Source organism: Pituophis catenifer, unplaced genomic scaffold, assembly GCF_029215685.1.
Source record: "Pituophis catenifer annectens isolate HBS135680 unplaced genomic scaffold, rPitCat1.0.hap2 SCAF_9, whole genome shotgun sequence".
NCBI classification, from domain to species: domain Eukaryota; kingdom Metazoa; phylum Chordata; class Lepidosauria; order Squamata; family Colubridae; genus Pituophis; species Pituophis catenifer.
In genome coordinates this window covers 16,216,728-16,241,645 of record NW_027256889.1, presented here as the reverse complement: position 1 = coordinate 16,241,645, position 24,918 = coordinate 16,216,728, and the positions used below count along the sequence as shown (strand labels likewise).

Below are 24,918 nucleotides of genomic sequence, written 5' to 3'. Positions count from 1 at the left end.
CCTAACAGCTCTGCGCATACTTGCACATGGAACAGGCCCCAGCTGTTCTTCCTCCCCACTCATCTCAGCCTCCAAAGTCAGGACCAACTCACAACTACCTTGCTCAGCAGCAGCAACTGTAGTCCCAATTGCGGTTGTAAGTTTTTTTTTTATTTGATTTATATGCCACCCTTCTCCAGAGACTCAGGGCGGCTTACAATGCGTTAAGCAATAGCCTTCATACTTTTGTATATTTATACAAAGTCAGCTTATTGCCCCCACAAACCGGGTCCTCATTTTACCTACCTCGAAAGGATGGAAGGCTGAGTCAACCTTGAGCCTGGTGAGATTTGAACTTGCAGTAATTGCAGGCAGCTGGTGTTAATAACAGTGCTTTAGTCTGCTGCACTACCAGGGCTCCTACATTCAGGTTGAATGTTGAATTCAAGTTGAGGACTCCTTATATTCAGGGTGGGGTATCTACGGCAACTCACCGTGGCCAACTCACCCCAGGACAACTCTCTGCAGCCAACTCACCCCAGGACAACTCGTTGCTGGACAAGAGTTACACTAATATTGAAGAAATAATAACAGTAACAGAGTTGGAAGGGACCTTGGAGGTCATTTAGTCCAACTCCCTGCTCATGCAGGAGACCTGTACTAGGGATTTGAACCGCTGAACTGCCAACCTTTCTGATTGACAAGCTCAGTATCTTAGCTACTGAGCCACCTTGTCAGGCTAGCTAGGTGAATAGTAGTCGTTTGTCTTGTGTTTTTAAATAGGCTGTACACCGCCCTGAGTCCTTCGGGAGAAGGGTGGTATAGAAATAAAATTATTATTATTATTATTATTATTATTATTATTATTATTATTATTATTATTATTATTATTATTAATTATTATTTATTATTATTGAATAATAGTAGAATAATAGTACAATATTAGAATAGAATAATAGTAGAATAGTGGAATAACAGTAAAATAATAGTAGAATAATAGTAGAATAGGCTCATGAAAGAAAGGAGGCCAAAGGAGGGACAAAATGAAATGTGGATGACAAAAAAATAAAATAATTTTTATTATTATAAATAGTTAAATTGAATTGTTGAATTGTCCCACAGTGAGCTGCCTCTTGGCGAGTTGGCTGCAACGAGTTGTCCAGTTGCCTGGAAGGGGCTCCAGGCAGACAATGCTCTAGGGACCTTCCTCTTTTCTCGCTGGCCACGTGAGCATTAATAATGCATTAGCAGTGCTCCAAACCCATTCCTTAATCTGCCACCTACATTTCCTGCAATGCTTACAGCAAGGCTACATCAGGCATGCTGCAGGAAATGAACACGGTAGAGAAATCCAGTGGAATAATAATGGTTTGGTTGCACCTGGAAGGCAAACTTTAATTAAAGGAGGAGGTCCACGGAAGGGGTGTGCGAAGCCGGGTGCCAAGTGCTGATGTTGAGTCTCTTGGACACGTTGGATTGTGGTGTGACAGTTTGACAAGAGGCTGTCCAAGTTTTAACTTGCTCAGCCTGCCAGGCAAGAGCTGATTAAGAGGATGTTCGCTCTCACATGCCCTACTAATTACATTGCTTCTGTCCTGGCCCCACTACTAATTTCATTCATTTGCATAGATTCCCCTTTTTCTACACCGCACTTCTTGGGAAGATCCATTCTGCACACAGCAGAATGATGCGGCCGATCCAGACAACCAATGATATTTTCCCCCTCCAAATCTTCCTCTCGGATAGAATATCAGCTCAGCATCAATCGTGACTACTTTTTCCACTCTGCCAGCATTCAGACCACCAGCATTAAGGGGAAAAAAAAATCTTAAAAAGTACCTCGGAGCATGCACAAGTAAATGCATAACCACCACCCTTTAAAGTAGCTGCATCTTTTCTCAGGACTGTACAATTTTCATCACTGTGCAGTCCGGGGAAAAAAGACACAGCGGCTTTGAAGATGTGCAGACAGATACTGCAAGCGCTGAGGCATCTTTCTGGAATCAAATCCAATGTGTTATGCAGCTCTAACAGGAAATGCAAACCCAAGATTCTGTCTGATGATGGAAGCCAGGAGTGCTTTGCATATTTAACGCCTCCAGCAACTCTTTCCTTTATTGAATGACAATCTATCAGGGAGTCCTTCCAAGTCTGGAAGCAACTTGTCTTCCATTGCCTACCTTGCATATAATGTTAATTCATAATGTAGATAGGTTCTGGATTAATAAGATTCTAGGTGGCCTAGAATTATATGCAAATCTGTTTCTGATTTGCATATAATTCACTCTTGAATTAGCATCATGTTATCTACAGTATGTTCACACACTTCATTAAGCCATATTAGGGTTTTCTTATATATTGCATGGAGTAGCATGTATGAACTGGACATTGTAGTTTGCCTTTCATGGCTTAGAACAGGGGTGACAAACTCAAGGCCCAGAGGCCGGATCTGGCCCAGGTGGGGCTTAGATCTGGTCCATGGGGCCACCCTGGAAACAGTGAAGGACTGGCCCGCAGTGCCCCTGCCAGTGAAAATGGATCTCGGGAGGGCTGCGTGCTCTGTTTTCGCTGGCAGAGGGCTGTAGGAGAATCCGCCCAGTCCTGCCTAGGCCACCACAGCTGCCCCTGACATGAGTGACATTGAGCTGGCCACACCCACCCAGTCGCCCCCCTCCCCAAGGTCAAACACAACTCTGATGCAGCCCTCCATGAAATAGAGTTTGACACCCCTGGCTTAGAACAAGTGAAAAATTGTGGCTAGGCCCAAAATTGTGTTTAAATGAGTGACAGTGTGTGAACTTAAGTGACTGACTGTTCAAGTGGTACACTCAACCACAAGTTGGCTTACGCACATTTGTTAACCTGGCATATTGCTGAAACCTAGCTTATTTTGATCAGTTTGTGTTTCAGTGTGTTGGGTGAAGATCCAGAAAATTGGGTGTGCTGAATAAACCATGAGTAAATCTGTGTTGTTCCCTCAAGGGCACTGCACAGCTGCTTCATCGCGGCGGGGATGAGGCGTTCTTATGACAGATGAGCAAAGGCTTTTGGAAGCGTACAAGAGTTGGTCAAGGCATCAGACTAGAAAGTAGGAGATCATGAGTTCTAGTCCTGCCTTGGTCATGAAGTCAGCTGGTTCAACTTGGGCCAGTCATCTCAAAGGTGCTTTTTCCTTCAAAAGCTGTGAAAATATCTACAGACCCCTCACATCCTAGACATAAATTGTTTCAACTTCTACTTTCAAAACCAGGCTATAGGGCACTGCACACCAAAACAACTAGACACAAGGACAGTTTTTTTCCCCGAATGCCATCACTCTGCTTAACAACTAATTCCCACAACACTGTCAAATAATTTACTAAGACTGTATTACTATTATTCTTCTCTTCCTTACTAGTATCTATCTCTTCCCACTTATGACTATATAACCATGTTGCTTGAATCTTTCAATTTATATTGTTTTTATTTGTTTCCCAGTACAATTAGTAACCTTGACTATCACTAAGTGTATCTTTTTATTCTTGATGAATGTATTTTATTCTCCTTAGGTACACTGAGAGCATTTACACCAAAGACAAATTCCTTGTGTATCCAATCACACTTGGTGTCAGGTTTCGAGGTCGTCTCAAATAAATTGCATTTCAAACAAAGTCTATGATGAAAAACTCCCATTTATTAAGCACGACATTCTAATTCCGACTCCATTGTAGCCAACACTGACTTCCTGACCTAAAACCCTCCCTTTCCTTTCCCCACTCCTCTGCACTCATTGGCCATCTTCCAAGTCACTCTACCCCTAATCTACTGCTCCAGCTCAAAGGAATTTCCCCCCTCCCATCCCATCTCCTAGGGGATATTATCTCCAGGGAAAATAAGTAGGTGAAAAGTCAAACGTCCCTTTCCAGACGCCTCCGCTTCTCCTTCTTATGTCAGCACTAGAGTAAGTGCAGCTTGAAGTGCTGACACTTGGCCAATGAATGAATGAATGAATGAATGAATGAATAAATAAATAGTGTGTCCAATCATACTTAGTCAATAAAGAATTCTATTCTTAAAAGCTACTGGACTGTTTTTTCCTTCAGGAGGAGGAAGATGTTTTGCTTCTCACCTAAGAAGCTTCATCAGTTCTGATTGGGGTGGGAGGAATAGGGGGGTGGGGGGAATGGAAGGATGGATAGTGATAGGATAGTGGGGGAGATGGAAAGATTATATGTCTTTGCAGAACCTATCCTTCCACTCCCACCCTCCATCCACCTCAACTGTCAGTACCTATCCTTCCATTCCCCCCTGCCACCAATGCCATCAGAACTGATGAACCTTCTTGGATGAGAAGCAAAACGTTTTCTTCCTCTTCCTCCTCAAGGGAAAAAAAAAAAGACAGTCCGGTTGCCTTTTGAAGGGAAAAAAAAAAAGCACCTTTGAGACAACTAATTTCAACCACAATAACGTAAGAGCTATCAATAGATTCAAACTCAATGTCATTCGCTCTAATCTTGATTGTAGGAAAGATGACTTCTGCAATAGAGTAGTAAATGTCTGGCACACTCTACCTGATCCTGTTGTTAGTCTCGCTAATCCCCATACCTTTTACCTTAAACTGTCTACCGTGGACCTTTCGCGTTTCTTAAGAGGTCCGTAAAGGGGGCGTGCGTAAGCGCACCAGTGTGCCTACCGTCCCTGTCCTACTGTCCCCATTTATATGTAATTATTCTATGTGTTTATGGCTATGTTTTGCCTACTTATATCCTTTTATTTGTGCCAATTTTTTTCATCTGTCCATGACTATGTCTATACTGTTACTTGTTTCCTTGTACCTGTTGACAAATAAACAAACAAACTACAACCTGGATGACTGAGAATCTCTACAAACAATGGGGCCAAGTCACTCTTTCTTAGTTTTTTTTTTTTTTTTTTTAAAAGGACAAACTACTTGTGAAATCTTGCCAAGAAAACCGCAGGGACTTGTTCAGGCAGATGAGTCAAATAAAGAAAAACAAACCCTGACTCAAAGCCACAAACACACAACAAAAGTACATGCCCACAGCGGAGAGACCCAAGGTGGAAAGTTATCCCAGCCACCCAGGTAAAGTAGATGCCTATTTAGGAATCTGATGGAGGCGAATGATCAAGTTAGTGACAGTAAAAAGGTATAATTAAGGTATAATTTAATGCTTTATGGGAGAAAGCAATGGTAAAACACTTCTACACTATACAATTCAAATCTTTATTGTCAGTGCACAACATATGTGCAATGAGATTGGTTGAGCTCCTTCGGTGCACCCCCCCCCAACACAATACAACTCACAGTGAAGACAGAAAATCCCTAACCCAATAATTCATATTAACAAAACACCCAGTCCTATTGCATCAGTGTGAACATGTTACACATTGCGCCGGCCCTGCAGTCCATCATACTACATATTATGATGTTATTTTTCATTCGTGAGTCTGACAGCCCACAGATAAAAACTGTTCTTCAGCCTGTTTGTTACGGCTGGCTATACTTCTATATCTCCTTCCCGATGGTATATATGCCATATAGAGGGTTCCAGAGGGTTGGCGCTCCCACCGAGCGGGCCTCCTCAGGGTGCCGTCAGCCAGACAATGTCGGCTGGTGGCCCCCAGGGGGAGAGCGTTCTCTGTGGGAGTGCCAATCCTCTGGAATGGTTTGCCCACCGGGCTTAGGACAGCCCCCGACCTCCTCTCCTTCTGCCGTGAACTGAAGACGTGGCTCTTTTATCAAATGGGCTGATCCGTTGGGGGATTTTTACATTGAAATAATTTTAATTAATTTTAATTGATTTTAATTGATTTTAATTTTTATGTAATTTTCGAATTGTTGAATGTTTTCTTTGTAAGCCGCCCTGAGTCCTTCGGGAGAAGGGCGGCATATAAATTACATACATACATACATACATATCAGTGTTTCTCATGGTTGACTCAGCCTTCCATCCTTCCAAGGTCAGTAAAAATGAGGACCCAGATTGTTGGGGGCAATATGCTGACTCTGTAAACCGCTTAGAGAGGGCTGTAAAAGCACTGTGAAGCGGTATATAAGTCTAACTGCTTATTGCTAGTGCTATTCTCAATCTTGGCAACTTTAAGATGTGTGGACTTCAATGCATACTGGCTAGAGAATTCTGGGAGTCTTAAAATCGCCAAGTTTGAAAAACACCAGGCTAGGAAATAGAAATGAAGCAGGAGAACCTCTTGTCTAACCAAACAAGGGCAACAAAATCTGGAGAGTGACACAATGAACAACAGATTGGAAGAGGTCAGTCTATATACCGATTCCCCAAAAAGAAGATGATTTATCAGTGTTTGCAAATACCACACAATATCCTTAATTTTATCTGCTAGCAAAATAACCATCAGGATCATCCAGAGCAGATTAGAACCTTATATGGGAAAGAGAGATAGCAAATGGCTTTAGAGATAGAACTGGCTTTAGAAAAACTGCCCTCTCTAACAGTGCTCCATATTTTTCTGCATCTGCTAAAAACAGAAGGATTCAGAGAGGCACCCGCTCAGTGAAAAAGTATGTGCTTTGCATGTTGACGGTTCCAAGATTAAGTTCCGTCCGTTTCTGATTAAAATGATAAAGTAATAGACATTGAGAAATAGCTCTTTTGCCTCTGAACTCAGAAAACTATAGGATTATTAGATGCACTAAAAGCATTCAGCGGACCTTTTCTACATAATACTCAATTCTATTTTATTAGATTACTGAATAATTAGTTTAGATTTCATTAACAAAGCTCTAGAATAACATATCCTCCAATATGAACAACCAAACAATGACTTGACTTGTTTATTTTTTTTATTTCCTTGTGATCACATGTTGCACTTATAGTTATTTCTGCTGTCAAATCCATTTTAAATTCTGCGCACTGCCCAGAGTTGCTTTGACAAGAGGGGCAAGTATTACATCTTGAAACAAATAAGTGAAATTTAATGAAATTTAATTCTTTATGTGCTCAGGGACTGGTACATTAATTTCCCATTAGCTCGAAGTAATTTATTTATTTATTTATTGGTTCGATTTATATGCCGCCCTTCTCCAGAGACTCAGGGCGGCTTACAATGCATTAAGCAACAGCCTTCATATTTTTGTATATACCTGCTTAGTACGGCTTTCGACACCCCCCCCCAAGCGGTGTTCTTTTTTATACAAAGCCAGCTTATTGCCCCCACAATCCGGGTCCTCATTTTACCTACCTCGGAAGGATGGAAGGCTGAGTCAACCTTGAGCCTGGTGAGATTTGAACTCGCAGTAATTGCAGGCAGCTGGCAGCTAAGTACTACTTAACAGTACTTTAGTCCGCTGCGCCACCAAGGCTCTTTAATAATAAAAAATAATAATAATAATTTTTTAAACTGCAGCAATCATGATCTAAGGCCGAAGAGTTTCTAAGAAACTGAAATTCGTGAAAGCTTTTTCAAGCAACTGGAAAAAAAAAACCCTTTCTCTCTTCTGGTCTACGTAATTGAATTTTCCACAAACTGCTGCAGCTGCAAAGTTTCTGCAAAAAAACCTCACGGTCTATATAAGAATTAATTAATTAATTAATTAATTCCTCGCCTTTATTATTTTTATATAAATAACAAGGCAGCAAAACATATATTTGATACCGCTTCCTCCTACTTTCCCCACAACAACAATCCTATGAGGTAGGTTGGGCTGAGAGAGAGAGGGGGGGGGACTGACCTCTCCCAGATCAATAGGTAGCATTGATTTCCTTACCTTTACTAAGGTATAATTTGATTCCTATATTCGGAAAAGAAAGGCATGGTTTGACCCTCAAAAGAATAGATTCAAACTTGCAACAAGTTCAGAAAATCGCAGGAAACATTCTGGGGCTGGATCTACACCATAGATTAAGCCCGTGTATTTTAACCAGGTGTTAAATGCAAACCCTTTAGGTTTGCACAACTTGCCGGATTCACCACAAAACACTCAGAGCGAAGACTGCCACATTATGGCTTAGGGTAAACCCAGTTTTTAACCCACCTCCCTCCCTCCCTCCCAACCAGTTCTTGCTGAAATAAATAAACACTAAGATGCGTCCAAACTTCAAACTTCCGCTGGTGGGAGTCCAGCCATTACAATTACGAGCCTGCCGTCTCCAAATTTTTTTTTTTTTAATTTGATTTATATGCCACCCTTCTCCGGAGACTCAGGGCGGCTTACAGTGCGTTAAGGAATAGCCTTCATACTTTTGTATATTTAATACAAAGTCAGCTTATTGCCCCCACAAACTGGGTCCTCAATTTACCTACCTTAGAAAGGATGGAAGGCTGAGTCAACCTTGAGCCTGGCTAGATTTGAACTTACTTTAATTGCAGACAGCTGGTGTTAAATTGCAGTGCCTTGTCTGCAGAGCTATCCAGGCTCCTTGGGGGTCGAACCAATAGGTCTCTCCTGCGTGAGCAGGGGGTTGGACTAGATGACCTCCAAGGTCCCTTCCAACACTCTTGGACTGGGAAAACCTGGCTTATGGGTTTTTTTTGGGGGGGGGAGTTGCGCGGGACCCCAGTTAGGGTTAAAAAGAAACCAACCAACCCCAAAGTCCCGCTCAGCAGACCTCAGCGCAGGGTCCGGGCCAGGGTTAGCGCGGCGCAAGGGGAGCCTCACCCGCGTTATAGAAGCGGTCCAGACTGTCCGTGTCTCCCAGCATGAGGGTGCCAAAAGGCACGGTGGCGAGCTCCGTGGCCGGGACCTCCCTGCAGGCTTCCTGCAGGGACAAGAAGGGCAGCGGTTTTTCCAAGTCCTCGGTGACGATGTAAACCACGCGCAGGGCTCGGGTCCTCCCGCCGCTTTCTCGGCAGCTCTGGCCGCCCGCCGGGGAGAGCGGCTTGCTGGGGGTCAGCGCCATGGCCAGCGTGTCCTGCCAGAGGCTGCCGGCTCTGCCCAACTTGGAGTCGGTCGCTTCCATGCCGCCGCCGCGCCTGGCGGCCCCGGGCTCCGAACGCTTCTCTTCAGCCATCCGAGGGAGCCATCGCCGCCCCGGGGGCCGTCAGATCAAGGTCCCGGCCAAGCCAGCCACCACTTTCTCCCCTCCTTGCAGCCGGCTGCAACTTTCGCCTTCTCTGAAGAAAACAAAATAATCAAGAAAGGCTATTTACAAACTTGGAGGATGCGACCCACGTGGCTTTGGCGAGCCCCGCCCGGGCGGGGGCGTTGGAAGGCGAGTGCCCGACTGGCCGCCTTGGGCCGAGGAAGCGACTTGTTTCTTCGGTTTTTTAGGCAGCTGTTGCTGTCGGAAGCCTCTCGGGTGCTTTTCCTCCTTCCTGGGCGCTCCTGGAGGCGAAGGAGGGCGGGAGGCCAGGCAGGCAGGCAAGCGGGAAAACGCCCACGAGCTGCTGGCGCAATCTGGGGAAAGGCCCCAGCTGGAACGGGGGCAGGAGGCTGGGTGTCTTTCCGCCGCCTTGCCTGGCGGAGCCAACCCGCAGGGCGAGCGACGGCGCCCCGATTGCGCAAAGAGGGAGGACGGGCGGGCAGGCGGGCAGCGGAGGGGAAGAGCCGAGCTTTCAGCTCCTGCCTGCCACTCGGCGCTCCTTCGGAATTCCCGGGAGTTCCGGGAAAGTTGAACGTAAGCCGCCCGAGAAGAGGTTGGACCTCTTCGCGGGAAGAGCCGAGAACGACGGAAGGAACCGCTGGATTGCAGCTGTTGTTGCTGACTTTTGATTCTCCTCCTCCTCCGCCCCCCCGTGATAGTAAACTTCCTTTTCTTTTCTTTCTTTCTCTTTCTGTCTCTCTTTCTTCTTTCTTTCTTTCCTTCCTTCCTTTTCTCTTTTTCTTCCTTCCTTCCTTTTTTCTTCTTTCTTTCCTCCCTCCCTCCTTCCTCTTTTTCTTCCTTCCTTCACCATCTCCTTCCTTCCTTTTTCTCTTTTTCTTTCTTCTTTCCTCCCTCCCTCCTCTTTTTCTTCCTTCCCTCACCATCTTCTTCCTTTTTTCTTTTTCTTCCTTCCTTTTTTTCTTCTTTCTTTCTTCCCTCTCTCCTTTCTTCCCTCTCTTTTTTAATTCCTTCCTTCTCTCTCCATCTCCTTCCTTCCTTTTTCTCTTTTTCTTCCTTCCTTCCTTCTTTTTTCTTTCTTTCCTCCCTCCCTTCTTATTCTTCTTTCCCTCACCATCTTCTTCCTTCCTTTTTTCTTTTTTTCTTTCTTTCTTCCCTCCCTCCCTCCTTCCTTCCCTCCCTTTTTTAATTCCTTCCTTTCCTCTCCATCTCCTTCCTTCCTTTTTCTCTTTTTCTTTCTTCTTTCCTCCCTCCCTCCCTTCTTTTTCTTCCTTCCTTCTCTCGCCTTCCTTCCTTTTTTCTCTTTTTCTTCTTCTTTTTTTTAATTTGATTTATATGCCGCCCTTCTCCAGAGACTCAGGGTGGCTTACAATGTGTTAAGCAATAGCTTTCATACTTTTGTATATTTTATACAAAGTCAGCTTATTGCCCCCACAAACTGGGTCCTCAATTTACCTACCTTAGAAAGGATGGAAGGTTGAGTCAACCTTGAGCCTAGCAAGATTCGAACTTACTAATTGCAGACAGCTGGAGTTAAATTACAATGCATTAGTCTGCTGAGCTATCCAGGCTCTTTCTTTCTTTCCTCCCTCCCTCCCTCCCTTTTTCCTTCCTTCCTTCCTTTTTTCTTTTTCTTTCTTCTTTCCTCCCTCCCTTTTTTCTTCCTTCCTTCCTTTTTTCTCTTTTTCTTTCTTCTTTCCTCCCTTCTCTTTTTCTTCCTTCCTTCTCTCTCCTTCTTTCCTTCCTTTTTCTTTTTCTTCCTTCCTTCCTTTTCTCTCCTTCCATCTCTTTCCCTTCCTCCCCCGTTCCCTTCCTTCCCCCTCCCTCCCAACTTAAGCTGCCCAACAGATATTTTCTCATGACTGCTGTCTACCCTTTATCTGCTGGATCTTTGCAGCCACCACTGTTGGCCCTAAATGAACTCACCTTGAGTACCTTGTCATGGTACATTTGGTTATAAATAAATGCCCCACATTCATACAACATACAAGCCACTAAAATGAACCCTTGAACCCGTCATACTTTAAGGTTAAACCTAGCCAAGTGTGGATGGAGGCACTGTGTTTTTATTAGGAGCCCTGGTAGCGCAGCAGACTAAAGCACTGTTATTAACATCAGCTGCCTGCAATTACTGCAAGTTCAAATCTCACCAGGCTCAAGGTTGATTCAGCCTTCCATCCTTTCTTAGGTAGGTAAAATGAGGACCCAGATTGTGGGGGCAATAAGCTGACTTTGTATAAATATACAAAAGAATGAAGGCTATTGCTTAACGCATTGTAAGCCGCCCTGAGTCTCCGGAAAAGGGCGGCATATAAATCAAATTTTTTAAAAAATGATTTGGTTAAGCTGTGGGGTGAATGCAGTCTTCATTCTATTACAAAGAACCGGCACGTCTGTCATTGAGGAAATTATATGCTTACTTCAGAAAAAAAAATATGTGAAAGGTCAGCATCCATCTGTATAATATTTAATTTTAAATCTTTCACTCTGAGGTGAGAATGGGAGTGAAAAACATGAAATGAAGCAAGAATGAGCTGCCGGTTCTCCACTTGTTTTGGTCTGCATCTCTCATCACCAGCCAATATCACCAACAATTAGGGAAGATAGAAGCTGCAAGACATTTTATCACTAGAATTGTTCTGGCTCATTACCATATTATTTTCATTAGCTGGGTTCATTTATTTGCACTAAACAAAATCACTTGCTCAAATTTTGATCATATGACCACAGAAATGCGGAGACTGTTGTAAGTACGAGGACCAGTCATAAATGGCTTTTTTCAGTGGTGTAAATTTTGTTAGTCTTTAAATGAATGGCCATAAATCAAGAACTACCTGTGGTGGTTAACGTACCACATACTGGGAGTGAGTGAATTCTAGTTCTGCCTGAGACATAGTCAGTTGGGTGATGGGCTACTCTCTCAGCCACTCAGAAGAAAGAGACAAGGGAAATCACTTCAAAATTCTTGCCAAAAAACTTTGGGCCAGTTGTTTTCCGAATATATTCTTTCCAAGTTCTTGTGAGGTTCACTCTATCCCTTGCCAGTAGCCCTTCATGTAAGTAATGCAGACCATGGTCTAGGAAACTAAACCAAAGTTCTCTTGACGACACCAGTTTTTAAGCCACTGGTTTGTTTCTACAATCCTTTGCTCCCTCATTGGATGTTGGCCTTTTGTTGGAAGTATAGATGAAAACATCACTTGTGCTCCTACAGCAAACTTGTGACTAGGGATCGAATCCAGTGGTGGGTTTTCAAACTTTTTTACTACCGGTTCTGTGGGCGTGGCTTGGTGGGCGTGGCATGGCATGGCATGGCATGGCATGACTTGGTGGGCGTGGCAGGGGAAGGATACTGCAAAATCTCCATTCCCACTCCACTCCAGGGGAAGGTTACTGCAAAATCCCCATTTCCTCCCAATTAGCTGGGACTTGGGAGGCAGAGAATAGATGGGGGTAGGGCCAGTCAGAATTTTTACTATTCAACTATTCAAAATTTCCCCTACAGGTTCGCCAGAACTGGTCAGAACCTGCTGAAACCCACCTCTGATCAAATCCTCACATTTTACCTAATGTGCATTTCTAAAGCCAACAACTCAGCGCACTAAAAGAACATAGTATGCATCGAAAGATGCTTAAGATTGGAGATAATTGTTTTGGAGTTGCTTATTTTGTAGAAAGCCTTTGGAGTTTACCGCTCAGCTGAACAAGGTTCCCACATGAAGTCAGGGCCTGATCTCTAGCTTCAGTGATTCTGTATTATAGATGCAACATCAGAGGAAAACAGACTGGGAGGGAGAAGGAAAAAATGCAAACTCAGACATGATCATACTAAAGAGAAATGATTGCCTGTGCTAATTATAGTTCTGAACTTGCTGGCATTCTGCTTTCTCCTTGTTTTCCTGAGAAAAATAAACCCTGCCTGCTCCCTAGCCTGTGTATTCTCTCTCCTTGTACAAAGTGGCTGAAAACAGACGGATTGCTTTCATGGCCACTTATTCTTTTTTTAAAATTAAATTTCCAAAAATTAAAATACACAGTACAAAAAAAAACATAATAGACACACACAAGTAACACACAAAAAATATAAACGAACAAAACCAAACATCAAATTTTCAATACTAGTAACAACTTTTCTGCATCGGTATCTCTAACCTATTTAACCTCTTTACACAAAATATCTCTATCTTAAACTTACATCTTTGTTTAAATTATCTTAACTTCTATTTACAATTCGATCTCATAACAAAAGTATCTCTTAAGTTTTATGTCTACTCTCCAGCCAGGAATACCATTTATTCCATATTAAATAGTATTCCCTCTCCTTCATCTCCATCGATAATCTGTCCATTTCTGCACATTCTTTTTTTTTTTTTAATTATAATTTGGTCCAGAGTAATATCTGGTTGTTTCCAATTTTGTGCTATCACAATTCTACTCGCCGTTAGTATGTGTAATATGATATATTGTATATTTCTTTCCATTTTCCCTTCCAGAATACCCAGGAGAAATAGTTCAGTGAGGATTATATTTGCACAATATTAGAAAAATGAAGAAATACCACGTAGACTACAAAAAACTGCACAACCTCTAGATCCGTGATGGCGAACCTATGGCACATGTGCCACAGGTGACACGCAGTGCACTCTCTGTGGGCACATGAGCCATCACCCCAGTTCAGCTCCGCCACGTATGCACGCGTGCTGCCCACTGGCCAGCTGGTCATCCGGCCTCTTCTGTGCATGCGCGGGGATGGGGCATGCGCAGGGGTGGGGCACATGCAGGGGGCAAGTGCAGGGGGCAAGGGGGATGTGGGGGGCTGCAAGCGCATGGGGTGGGGCATATGCAGGGGAATGCATGCTCATGCGCAGGGGGTGGGGCACCCGTGGGAAGTGGGTGCGCATGTACGGGGGGCGGGGCACGCATTGCATTTGGGGGGTTTGGGTGCACGTGCGTGCTTTGGGCACTCCGTCTGGAAAAGGTTAGCCCATCACTGCTCTAGATGTTTGCTAAGAGGGATTTCTGTAGCTTTTTTTTTAGCCAACTAATCGCTGTCTGGATTTTGGCAGCTCAAATATGGTGGCCGCAGTTTAGCCTTACGTACCGTATGTGCCAATGGATGGAACCCTCTCACTGAACCATAAAACCTGCAAAGGCTTTGACTCCTTCACCAAGGGTCAATAAAGTCAAGGTGGCAGCTGCAACTTCACGGTCAAAGTCTCACTCCTTTTTAGGTGTGTCGGTGCGTATTAAAAACAGGAGGGGTTTCAAACACACGAGTGCAGCTGTCATTTGACCTGCAGGAGATGATTGGCTCATAGGAATGTCTTGGATATTTTTTTTCTCTCAGTGTTTCCTCCACAGCTCCAGCCCACTTTTAACTCAACCGAGTGGTTTTTTTTGTTTTGTTTTGTTTTTTGCCAGTTTCTCCCTCCACATCACATTTTATGCCGTTCTGTTCGGTTTTCTGAGAATTATCCTGCTGATGGGGTCCTGGGTCCCTTTTTCTTCATTCTTTCCAACATCCAACAGATTGGAAAGAATAAATGCAAAGCAAATTCTATTTGATTAGCAGTGCAAACCTGTATTTGTTGAGCAAAGAATCCTGGCAGGAGGAGGATGTGTAACAGCTTTGCCTGTAAATATACTTAAGTGGTTTTGTTGTGGTCCGCCAGCAGCCTGCGGAGTTGGCAGCGGAGTCAGACAGTGAGGAGGCTGGGGAGCAACATGGCCCAGTCCTGGAGTCTGGGTAAGGCCCGGATGAGGGCTCTGCATCGGAGGCAGAGATGGGGCCAGGGCCATCTGGGAGTTATGCACGGACTCCAGAGCCTCCAGAGTCGGACAGCAGAGAGGCAGAGAAACAGGAGGAGCCTGTTCCTAGTGCGTGCATGCGCAGAACTGCCAGAAGGCAAGAATAGTTAAAACAAAAGAGACGTAGATTGATATTAGCAGTATATTTTGGGCTTCCTTCTTGATGTCTTATTAATATCCTGCCATCTCCGCCTGCATAAATTTGTTTTGCTTGGATACGGTTTTTGATGTATACTGCAATACCTCTTTTTTTTTTTTTATCTGATAATGAGGTGAATAATGTACCTAATCTTCTGTTTTCTAATAACTGTTGATGGTGTTTTTTAATGTGTACTTCTTGTAAGTTAATAATGTCTATGTCTAATTTTTGTAATTTTTAAAAAATGTGTTCTTTTAGTTGGTAGATTGAGTCCGTTTATGTTGATTGAAATCAATTTCATTTCTTGTCCCATTTTTCCTTACTTATCTGTATGCCAATCTAAGTTTGCCTTTGTTCCTTGTTATCATTTGGGTTTTCCCCCTGGCCCCTTCTCTCTCCATCTTCTCCCTTTCGGTACGTTTCTTCTCTTCCTGTTCTTTTTTCGTTTCCTCTGTCAGGTGTTCTTGGTTCGTATTTTCCGAATCATGCCTAGTTTCCTGTTCTTCCTCTAATGTAAAGTGAGTGTCAAAGAATTCTTGTGCCTTTTCTATCGTATCAATTTTGTATTTCTTGTCTTCCCAGGATATTAGAATCCCTTCCGGCACCAACCAATGAAACATTATTTTATGTTGATTCAATAGAGCTGTTAAGTTATAATTTTTTCTGTGCTCTCTTATTCGTCTTGGGATCTGTTTTAGGGTGATTATTTCCTTTCCTTTATAACAAATCTTTTCCTCTCTCATTAGTGTGTAGATCTCTTCCTTTACTGTTTTACGTGCGAATCTGACATGGATCTCTTTAGGTAATTTGTTCCTACGGGCGTAATTCGTATGGACCCTGTATATTTCATCGATTTCCCTACTGATCTCATTTTTCTCCTTTTGGGTGGCCTCCGCCCCTCCCATAAGGCTTAAAAGAGGAGCAAAGGCACGTGGGCCCTTTGCCGAAAAGCAACGTTGTTAATTCTGTTCCCAGTCGGCATCTCTGTTTGATTCTGGACTCCATGTGGCTTTGCCAAGTAGGTCTTTGGCAGCGTGTCAAAGGGAGATAAAGGTTGGTGATTCTCCCGAAGGACTTTTTGCAACTAATTGGACTCAGCTGTGAATGAAAGTAATTCACAGCTGTTGTAATAAAAGAGGTTTTTGGGACTACTCGTGTGTTTTAATGACTCAGGAAGCCTAGGTCACAACAGATTTATGTTCCAGTGTCAGACTTCCGTCACATTAAAAATGACAATTTGGTAGCAACTTCGGCTAGTCTTGGTAGAAGGGTATAAAATGTTTTCAAGTTGTGGGCTTCCATTTTGTATTTCTCTTAGTGTAATATGCAAGACAGGGATGGGTCTTCTGGGGCTACTGCTGCCCACAGAAGATAAAATGGACTATGCAAGATGAAGTACAGGTAATCCTCAACTTACAACTACAATTGGGACCAGAATTTCTATTATTAAGCAAAGAGGTTGATCAGTGAGACATACTGGATTTTACAACCTTTTTTTGCCGCAGCTGTTAAGAGAATCACTGCAGTTGTTAAGTGAATCATGCGGTCGTTAAGCGATCCTGGCTTCCCCCATTGACTTTGCTTGTCGGAAGCTGGCTGGGAAGGTCACAAATGCAATCACATGGCCCTGGAAATCTGCAAGCATCATAAATACATCCAGAGGTGGGCTTCAAAAATTTTAGCAAGGGGTTCTCTGCCTGGGTGGGTGTGGCCTAATCAGCCTCCTGCACCATGGTGGGGCGGGGCGTTTCTGCCCTCCCTGGGCTCTAGAGGCTTTCCTCAAGCCTCCAGGAGGGCAAAAACGGCCTCCCCAGGCTCTGGAGGCCCTCTAGAGGCCGGAAATGGGCCAATTGCTGGCCTTCCCGAACTTCCGGTAGGCCCGTTTTTCACCCTCCCAGAGCCTCCGTATGCACCCTGCAACCAAAACAGGCCGCCTGGGGATTCCGGGGAGGGGACGGGCGGGATGGGCGGGGCCAGCCAGGAGCGGGATTTGGGAGTTCTCCGAACTCCACAGAATCTTAGCTACAGGTTCTCCCAAACACCTGCGAACCCCCAGCAGCCCACCCCTGAATACATCCTGGTTGCCTGAATTTTGATTGTATGGCATGGAGATGCTGTGACAATAAGTGTAAGGTCCAGTTGTAAAGGCATTTCTTTTAGGGTTGTTCTAACTTGGAATATCCACTACATAAGTGATTGTAAGATGAGGATTACCTACATTTAAACCATGCCTCTGTTGTGCTGAGGTTGAACATTTGTAAATAAATGCAAAAGTTACAAAATGTCGGGATGCCTCCAGCAAAATTGAGGAAGTCTTTACACCCTGCTATTTCCCTCCACCTGGAATAATAATGGGTACACTTAGCTATTTGGTCACCTCCATCAACCAAGCTGCTATTTGGAAGGGTCGCCCAACCAGCAGCTGGTCTCAAATTTGGATTTGGCTAGTCTAAAGAAAAGAAGAATTAGGGGTGACATGATAGCCGTATTCCAGTATTTGAGGGGCTGCCACAAAGAAGAGAGAGTCAAATTATTCTCTAAAGCGCCAGAAGGCAAGATAAGAAACAATAGGTGGAAACTAATCAAGGAGAGAAGCAACCTGGAATTAAGGAGAAACTTCCGAACAGTGAGGACAATTAATCAGTGGAATAGCTTTGCCTTCAGAAATCATGGGCTCTCCATCACTGGAGGTTTTTAAGAAGAGACGAGACAGTCACTTATCTGAAATGGTATAGGTTCTCCTACTTGAGCAGGGACCTCCAAGGTCCCTTCCAGATTCCTATTCTATTCTATTCTATTCTATTCTATTCTATTCTATTCTATTCTATTCTATTCTATTCTATTCTATTCTATTCTATTCTATTCTATTCTATTCTATTCTATTTATTCTATATTCCATTCCATTCCATTCCATTCCACTCCACTCCACTCCACTCCACTCCACTCCACCATACCCTACCCTACTCCACTCCACTCTCCACTCTCCACTCTCCACTCTACTCCACTCTACATTAAGATCTTCCTGATGGATGTACACCACTGCTCGAATCTCCCTTTTCTTAGAATTCATGGCTATATCTTTCTTATTTTGATTAGACCTCTCGTGGTTTCTCACCCCTGGGAAAGTTCCAAAGCTGTTGTTTCTTGTGCCATCCCCATAATTGTTAATTCGCTGAATGGTAAACCAGAGATGCGTAATTCAGAACCAAACAGGGCTACCTTCATCCGCCTTGTTCTCCTTTTGCTGCCCCAGAACAACCCTTGAACATGATACTGAACAATTTGCATTAAGAAAGACATACATCTGTTGCTTAAGATGATTACGAAACAAAGAGCAATTTTCAGGCTCCCTCACCTTGCAAACACCAGGAACAAAACGAATGTTATTTCTTCATTTGTTTCGAAAATGTACAGACAATCCTCGACTTATGATCACAATTAGGACCAGAAATTCTATTGTTAAGCAAGGTGGTTGTTAAGTAAATTGTGCTCAGTTTTATGACCGTTTCCCATGGTTGTTAAGCAAATCAGTGCAGTTATTAAGTGAATCACATGGTCATTAAGCGAGTCTAGCTTCCCCTATTGACTTTGTTGGAAACCAGCTGGGAAAGTTGCAAATAGCAGTTACATGATCTGGGACATTGCAATCATTGTAAATCCATATTGGTTGCCTAGCACCAGAATCTTGATAAGGTGTGGGGATGCTCCAGTCATCATAAGTCCCTTTTTACTGCCACTGTAACTTTGAATGGTCCCTAACAAATGGTTGTAAATCAAGGACTATTTGTACAGTATATGGTTGCCTCTCTTCAGGGGTGAAATGTAAAATTTGTTACTACCGGTTCTGTGGGCGTGGCTTGGTGGGTGGGTAATGTGACTGGGTGGGCATGGCCAACTTTTTTTTTTTTTAACTTTTCAAAGCATTTTTTCTAATGCTTTGAAAAGCCTCTGCCGATCAGGCAACTCAGCTGGGATCATCAGAGACTTTTCAAAGCATTTTTTTAACCACCTCTTCGGCCAAGAGGTTGCAGAAAAAAATGCTTTGAAAAGCCTCCGATGATCCCAGCTGACCTGCGCGATCATCAGAGGCTTTTTTTTTTACTTTTAAAAGCATTTTTTCGTCGGAAGAGGTTGTAGAAAAAATGCTTTGAAAAATTAAAAAAAAAAAAAAAAGCCTCTGATGATTGTGCAGCTCAGCTGGGCATGGTGGGGGATTTTTGCTACCAGTTCTTCGAACCACCCGCTGCCATCGCTACCGGATCGGGCGATCCAGTCCGAACCGGGAGCATTTCACCCCTGCCTCTCTTATATACTGTATGATCACCCTATGCAGCTCACAATAACATCCAATAAAAACCAGAATAAATATGACTAACCAAAAGGCCACAACAGCCCATATCTCAACCACCGCCCACAATATCCCGCTAATTCTACGTTTACACTTGCATTTGCTGGCCTCTAGAGACACATGCGACATGCATCGTGACATTAATATGACATGACCTACGTCTTCATCAGATATAATGTCTCAAGTACTGTTTCTCAACCTTGGCAATTTGAAGATGTGTAGATTCAACACATTGTACAGCTGCCAAGTCTGAGAAACACTCTTCTATATCGTTTGAGCAATGGCATCACAGCCCAAGCATCTCATTTTGATGGCACTGTGGCTTGTTTCAAACCCTGTTTGTAGGAAGTACCTTGTCAGGGTTCCAAGAAACACTCCCCAACGAAATCAAACTCCGAGGCTTGAATTTCCTCAAAGCTAATTTTTATTAGAGATGTCATACTGGCCCATCTGGGAAAACCCGAATCTGAGATCTTCCGGGTTTTACCCTTACCTGAAAGTTCAAGTCCTTGCCCATCACCCACATGTCCATCACATGCACCAATCAGGTACCCTCCAGAATAGAAGATACCTCCCCAGTCTTCTCAACACAGCTGCAGGGCAACTCGGCCTTGACTTTCTGGAAAGAATGTTATTTTGACTACATATCATCTTCACTCCATACAATTCCCCCTCCCATTCTCCCACAGTAGAATTTGTAGCAGGCCTGAAGGCTCACAGGTAAAAGATGGCTTCAGGGCCAGATTTTCCTATAGGCTAACTAGGCTTCAGCCTAGGGCCTCAAGATCAAGAGGGGTCTACATTCAAATTGTTAGCAAAATTAAAATTACACTTTCACTATAGGTGAAAGGGCCTCATAAGTGGAATAGCCTAGGGCCTCTTTTCATCTAAATCCGGCCCTGGATGGCTTCCACGTCTGAAATACCTAGTCAGCCATCAAATGGCCTTTGTAGTTCCACTCTTCATCAAAATATGGCTATCTTAAGATGTAGTTAATTATAAATTTGAAGCAGATGCTCCTGGAAGGTAGCTTGTTTAGGGTGGTTCTGGTCACTGCAACATGGAAGCACCACAACAGGAATCAGAATAGCTTCGTGTGTCAATAGCGAAGATCCACTAGGAGTCTGTTCAATTTGTCAGGTGCTCAAAGCCATTAACCAGAGTTCCAACATTTGGAACTGCTAGCTGCAGGATATGGTCTTGCCCTATATAGCTTAGAACAGGGGTCACCAACCTTTTGGACCTCAGGGACCACTAAATTCATAATTTTAAATCCTGCGGACCACTAATATGAATTAGTGATGGGACGGGGTCCTTTAGGCACTTAGCTTGGCCGCCCGTTAGCAAAGAGAAGCGCCCATGGTCAACCCTAGCTTTGCTGTCCATTGCTGCTAGGAATCTCAAATACAACCAAGAATGAACTTGCTGTCTTATAGCCAGCCCGGACGCTAGATCGCCCCCCCGCCCCGCAAACTCTGTCTCTTGAGGAGCCCAGCTGAAATGATGATGATGATGATTGATTGCCTGTTCTTGCCCTAGCTTGTTTTGCTATGGAGGTACCATATATTACAAGAATGTTGCATAGTTATTACTGCAGAATGAATCTTTCAGTTCAGACATCTTGATTTCAGTGCCAGCTAAAATTCCTAGGAATTGCTGTCTTGACAAATCTGGAAGACATCTGGTTGGGAAAGCCCCATTCAATTATGATGAAGTTAAATTGTTGGGCATGTTGTCTTTGGAACTACATATTTTCACTATCCTTCTAAAATCTGTTAAATTAAAACAATTTGAATAACTGAAATATCCTCAGCTCACTTATATTTATAAAATTAGCTTGCAAGAGTCTTTTTTTCCTTTCCCAAATATAATTTTAAAAGGAGGGAAACAGTAAAAAAAAAAAAAAAAGGAGTGATGTCATTAATCCACTTGCTTTTTGTTACTGGGACTCTCATCTATTTCATTTTCTGAGTCTTTTTATTTGCACTGTTTTCATTATTCATTTGTTTGCACTGCCTCTTTGCTTTTCCAGTGCTGTATCTGATTAGTTCAGGCCAAACATTTTCTTCCCCAATACTCTAAAGCAGGGGTCACCAACCTTTTGGACCTCAGGGACCACTAAATTCATAATTTTAAATCCCACGGACCACTAATATGAATTAGTGACGGGACGGGGTCCTTTAGGCACTTAGCTTGGCCACCTGTTAGCAAAGAGAAGCGCCCTAGCTTTGCTGTCCATTGCAGCTAGGAATCTCAAATACAACCAAGAATGAACATTGGTCTTGTAGCCAGCCCGGACGCTAGATCGCCCCCCCTGCAAACTCTGTCTCTCGAGGAGCCCAGCTGAAGTTTCGTGCACCACTCACTGAAGCACCTGGACTCCCAAGGAGGGAGGGAGGGGCTGGAGCTATTAAACAGGCAGCCAAGCTAAATGCCTGAAGGACCCCATCCCATCAGCGAGTGAGATTAATTGCTTTGGCAAGGACCATAGTTTGAGGATCCCTGATTTCATGCAATATAAAAAATGCAAAAATGCAAAGATTTTTCTGTGGACCGCCAACATTTTCTCATGGACCACCAGTGGTCCACAGACCACCAGTTGGTGACCGCTGCTCTAAAGCAGTGTTGGCAAACCTTTTCGGCACCGAAACGGGAGCACGTGCATGCATAGAGGGGAAGGGTCGGAAACCGGAAGAGCAGCTCCACAGTGTGTGTTTGCGTGCCGGGAAACGGAGCTTCTGGTTTCCAGCATGTGAATCAGTGGTGGGTTGCTCCCAGTTCTGTCTGGTTCTTGCAAACCGGACAGAACTGGGAGCTAAAAATAGCAGGAGGCTCCACCCACCCACCCAGACATCATAATGGACGATCTGCGCATGCACAGAAGCTTCACATTCCCGTTGCACTCCCATTGCAAACCGGTAGTAAAGGTAAGTAGAACCCACCCCTGGTGTGAATGCACGCCAGTCACATGGTCTTCCAGTTTCTGGCGCGCATATACACACAAAGACCAGCTGGCTGGCGCACATGTGCACATCAGAACCTGGAAGAGCAACGGGTGACAGCTGGCATGCCCGGAGAGATGGCTCTGCGTGCCACCTCTGGCACGCGTGCCATAAGTTTGCCATCACGGTTCTAAAGCATTTCATTTTTTCACAAGGCACGTGGAAGTTGGCATCAATCTTAAAATCAACCACTTACAGGTACAGCCATTCATTCAGTGACAGTTTGCAGTTACAATGGCACTGCACACATAGTAGTTACAGCCGGTCCTAAAGGTTCTGGCCATCCCAGCATCCCAGTGGTCATGTGATCGCCATTTGGGTGCTTGGCAACCAGCTTGTATTAATTGCGGCATCCCATGGTCACCAGATCACAAGTTTCAACCTTCCCTCTTGGCTTCCCATGAGCAAAGTCAATGGGGAAATCAGCAGGGAAGCCTGCATGTTGCTTGGGTTACTTTACTCAGGGCAGGACAAGAAACAATGGCTGGAAACTAATCAAAGAGAGAAGCAACCTGGAATTAAGGAGAAACTTCCTAACAGTGAGGACAATTAACCAGTGGAACAGCTTGCCTCCAGAAATTGTGGGCTCACCATCACTGGAGGTTTCTAAGAAGAGACTAGACCAGGGGTGTCAAATCAGGGGCCACATCAGGGTTGTGTTTGACCTTGGGGGGGTTTGGCCAGGGTGGGCATGGCCAGCTCGTCATCATTCGTGTTGGAGGTATGTGTGGTGGCCTATGTGCTCTGCCAGCAAAAATGGGCTCCCGAGCAGTGGTGGGTTGCTACTGGTTCGCCCCGGATCGGGCGAACTGGCGGTGGTGGGAGGCTCCGCCCACCTGCCCGGATGCTTCTGCGCATGCGCAGAAGTGTTTTGTGCGCGTGCGCATGAGCATGAGCAAACCAGTAGCAAACTAAATTGAAACCCACTATTGCTCCCGAGCTCCGTTCTCAGCTGCGATGACCTCCTGCAACCCTCTGCCACCGAAGATGGAGCTCAAGCTCCATTTTCTCTGGCAGAGGCCCTGCGGGCCAGTCCTTCGCTGTTTGCAGGACATCCCCTCCAGGCCAGATCTAAGCACTCCGCAGGCCAGATCCAGCTCCCGGCTCTTGAGTTTGACATCCCTGGACTAGACAGTCATTTGTCTGAAATGGTATAGATTCTCCTGCTTGAGTAGGGGACTGGACTAGAAGACCTCCAAGGTCCCTTACACCTCATTCTATTCTCTTCTACTCCATCCACACATCCATGCACTCAGGCACCCTCTCCCTCTCCTTCTTTCCTGTTTTCCTCCTTTCTTGCACTTGGAACTTACTTTCTCCCTCCCTCCCTCCCTCCCTCCCTCCCTCCCTCCCTCCCTCCCTTCCTTCCTTCGTTTTCTTTCCTTTACTTCCATTTGTTTTTATCTTCCTTTTTATCTGGAAAGAAAATAATATTATATACCAGAAGCCACATAGCTGCTCGGCTGTTATTTGGCCTCCACCCAGCTAAATCCTCTTCAAATGATACTGTGAGAGCTGCAGAAAACCATCTTGAAGACATAAATGTGCATTAATCAGAGCCTCACATAATATTCTACTCACATCCATACATTCCTCTTTCAATTCATTTTGAAATTAATTTAAAATGACCCAAAAAGTCAGCGCCAGTGGGATTAGACCTAGATGGCATTGAGTTCATGGGGACATTGAGCAACTACAGGAAGATTCTTTTGGTTCATCATGCCCAAAAGATGCCAACACTTTTAGAAATACAACATTTCTTTTTAAAAAAAAAAAAAGATCTAAAATATTTTTAGGGCAGGACTTAAATAGGACCTCTGTTTCCAGGAAGAGGACGAGGAGGAGGGATATGTTGCAATGGGTTATATTTGTTTTGTGTTGTTTTTATTAGTCCAGAAAGAACAAATAGCCTTCAGTGTGAGATATGACAAATCTACACTCTGTACAGTATTCGGCTTCTGGCAAGCTAAAACTTTCCAAAGATCTTAGATCCTATGGCATGCATGCCAGAAGTAGCAGGAGAAGTAGCAGGGGGCAGGAGAATAGTTTTGCTTGGGCTCCATAGCAGTGGTGAAATCTTCCACAGATTGCCACCAGTTCGCTGCCTGCGCATGCATGGGGCGCGTCAAAAGCACGATGCGTATACATGATGCACACCAAAAGCACACTGTGCACGCATGCACAGTGCACACCAAACGTGCACTTCCACGGAAAAAGAAGGCTTAACAAGGTAATTAGAACAGCGAGGGGGGGAAACAGCTGTGCCGCATGATTTAGATTCAGGATTCAGGATTTTCCTGCTTTCTAGTGAATATAAATCACACGGCACAGCTGATTGTTGGAAATACCGGTTCGCCCGAACTAATAACATTTTTTTAACTACCGGTTTGCCCAAACTGGTAGTTTTTATCACTACCGGTTCGCCCGAACCGGTGTGAACCGGTAGCATTTCACCCCTGTTCCATAGGGTGAAGCATAACGGAGGGATCCTTGATGCTCTCTGAGCTTGGTGGTTTTCGTGCAGATCAGTGGTGGGTTTCAAAAATTTTTTACTACCGGTTCTATGGGTGTGGCTTGGTGGGCGTGGCAGGGAAAGGATTCTGCAAAATCCCCATTTCCTCCTGA

General features: G+C 44.2%; 1 protein-coding gene across 1 annotated transcript in view; it reads right to left on the bottom strand.

Moving 5' to 3' along the window:
* The window catches only part of MAP3K6 (mitogen-activated protein kinase kinase kinase 6), a 76,823-nt gene extending 67,857 nt beyond the window's left edge, over positions 1 to 8,966 (bottom strand). Inside the window, exon 1 of the mRNA XM_070950123.1 lies at positions 8,615 to 8,966. Within this exon, the coding sequence (XP_070806224.1) occupies positions 8,615 to 8,966 (352 nt within the window). The remainder of the gene's footprint in view (positions 1 to 8,614) is intronic.
* Between the last annotated feature and the right edge of the window lie 15,952 nt (positions 8,967 to 24,918).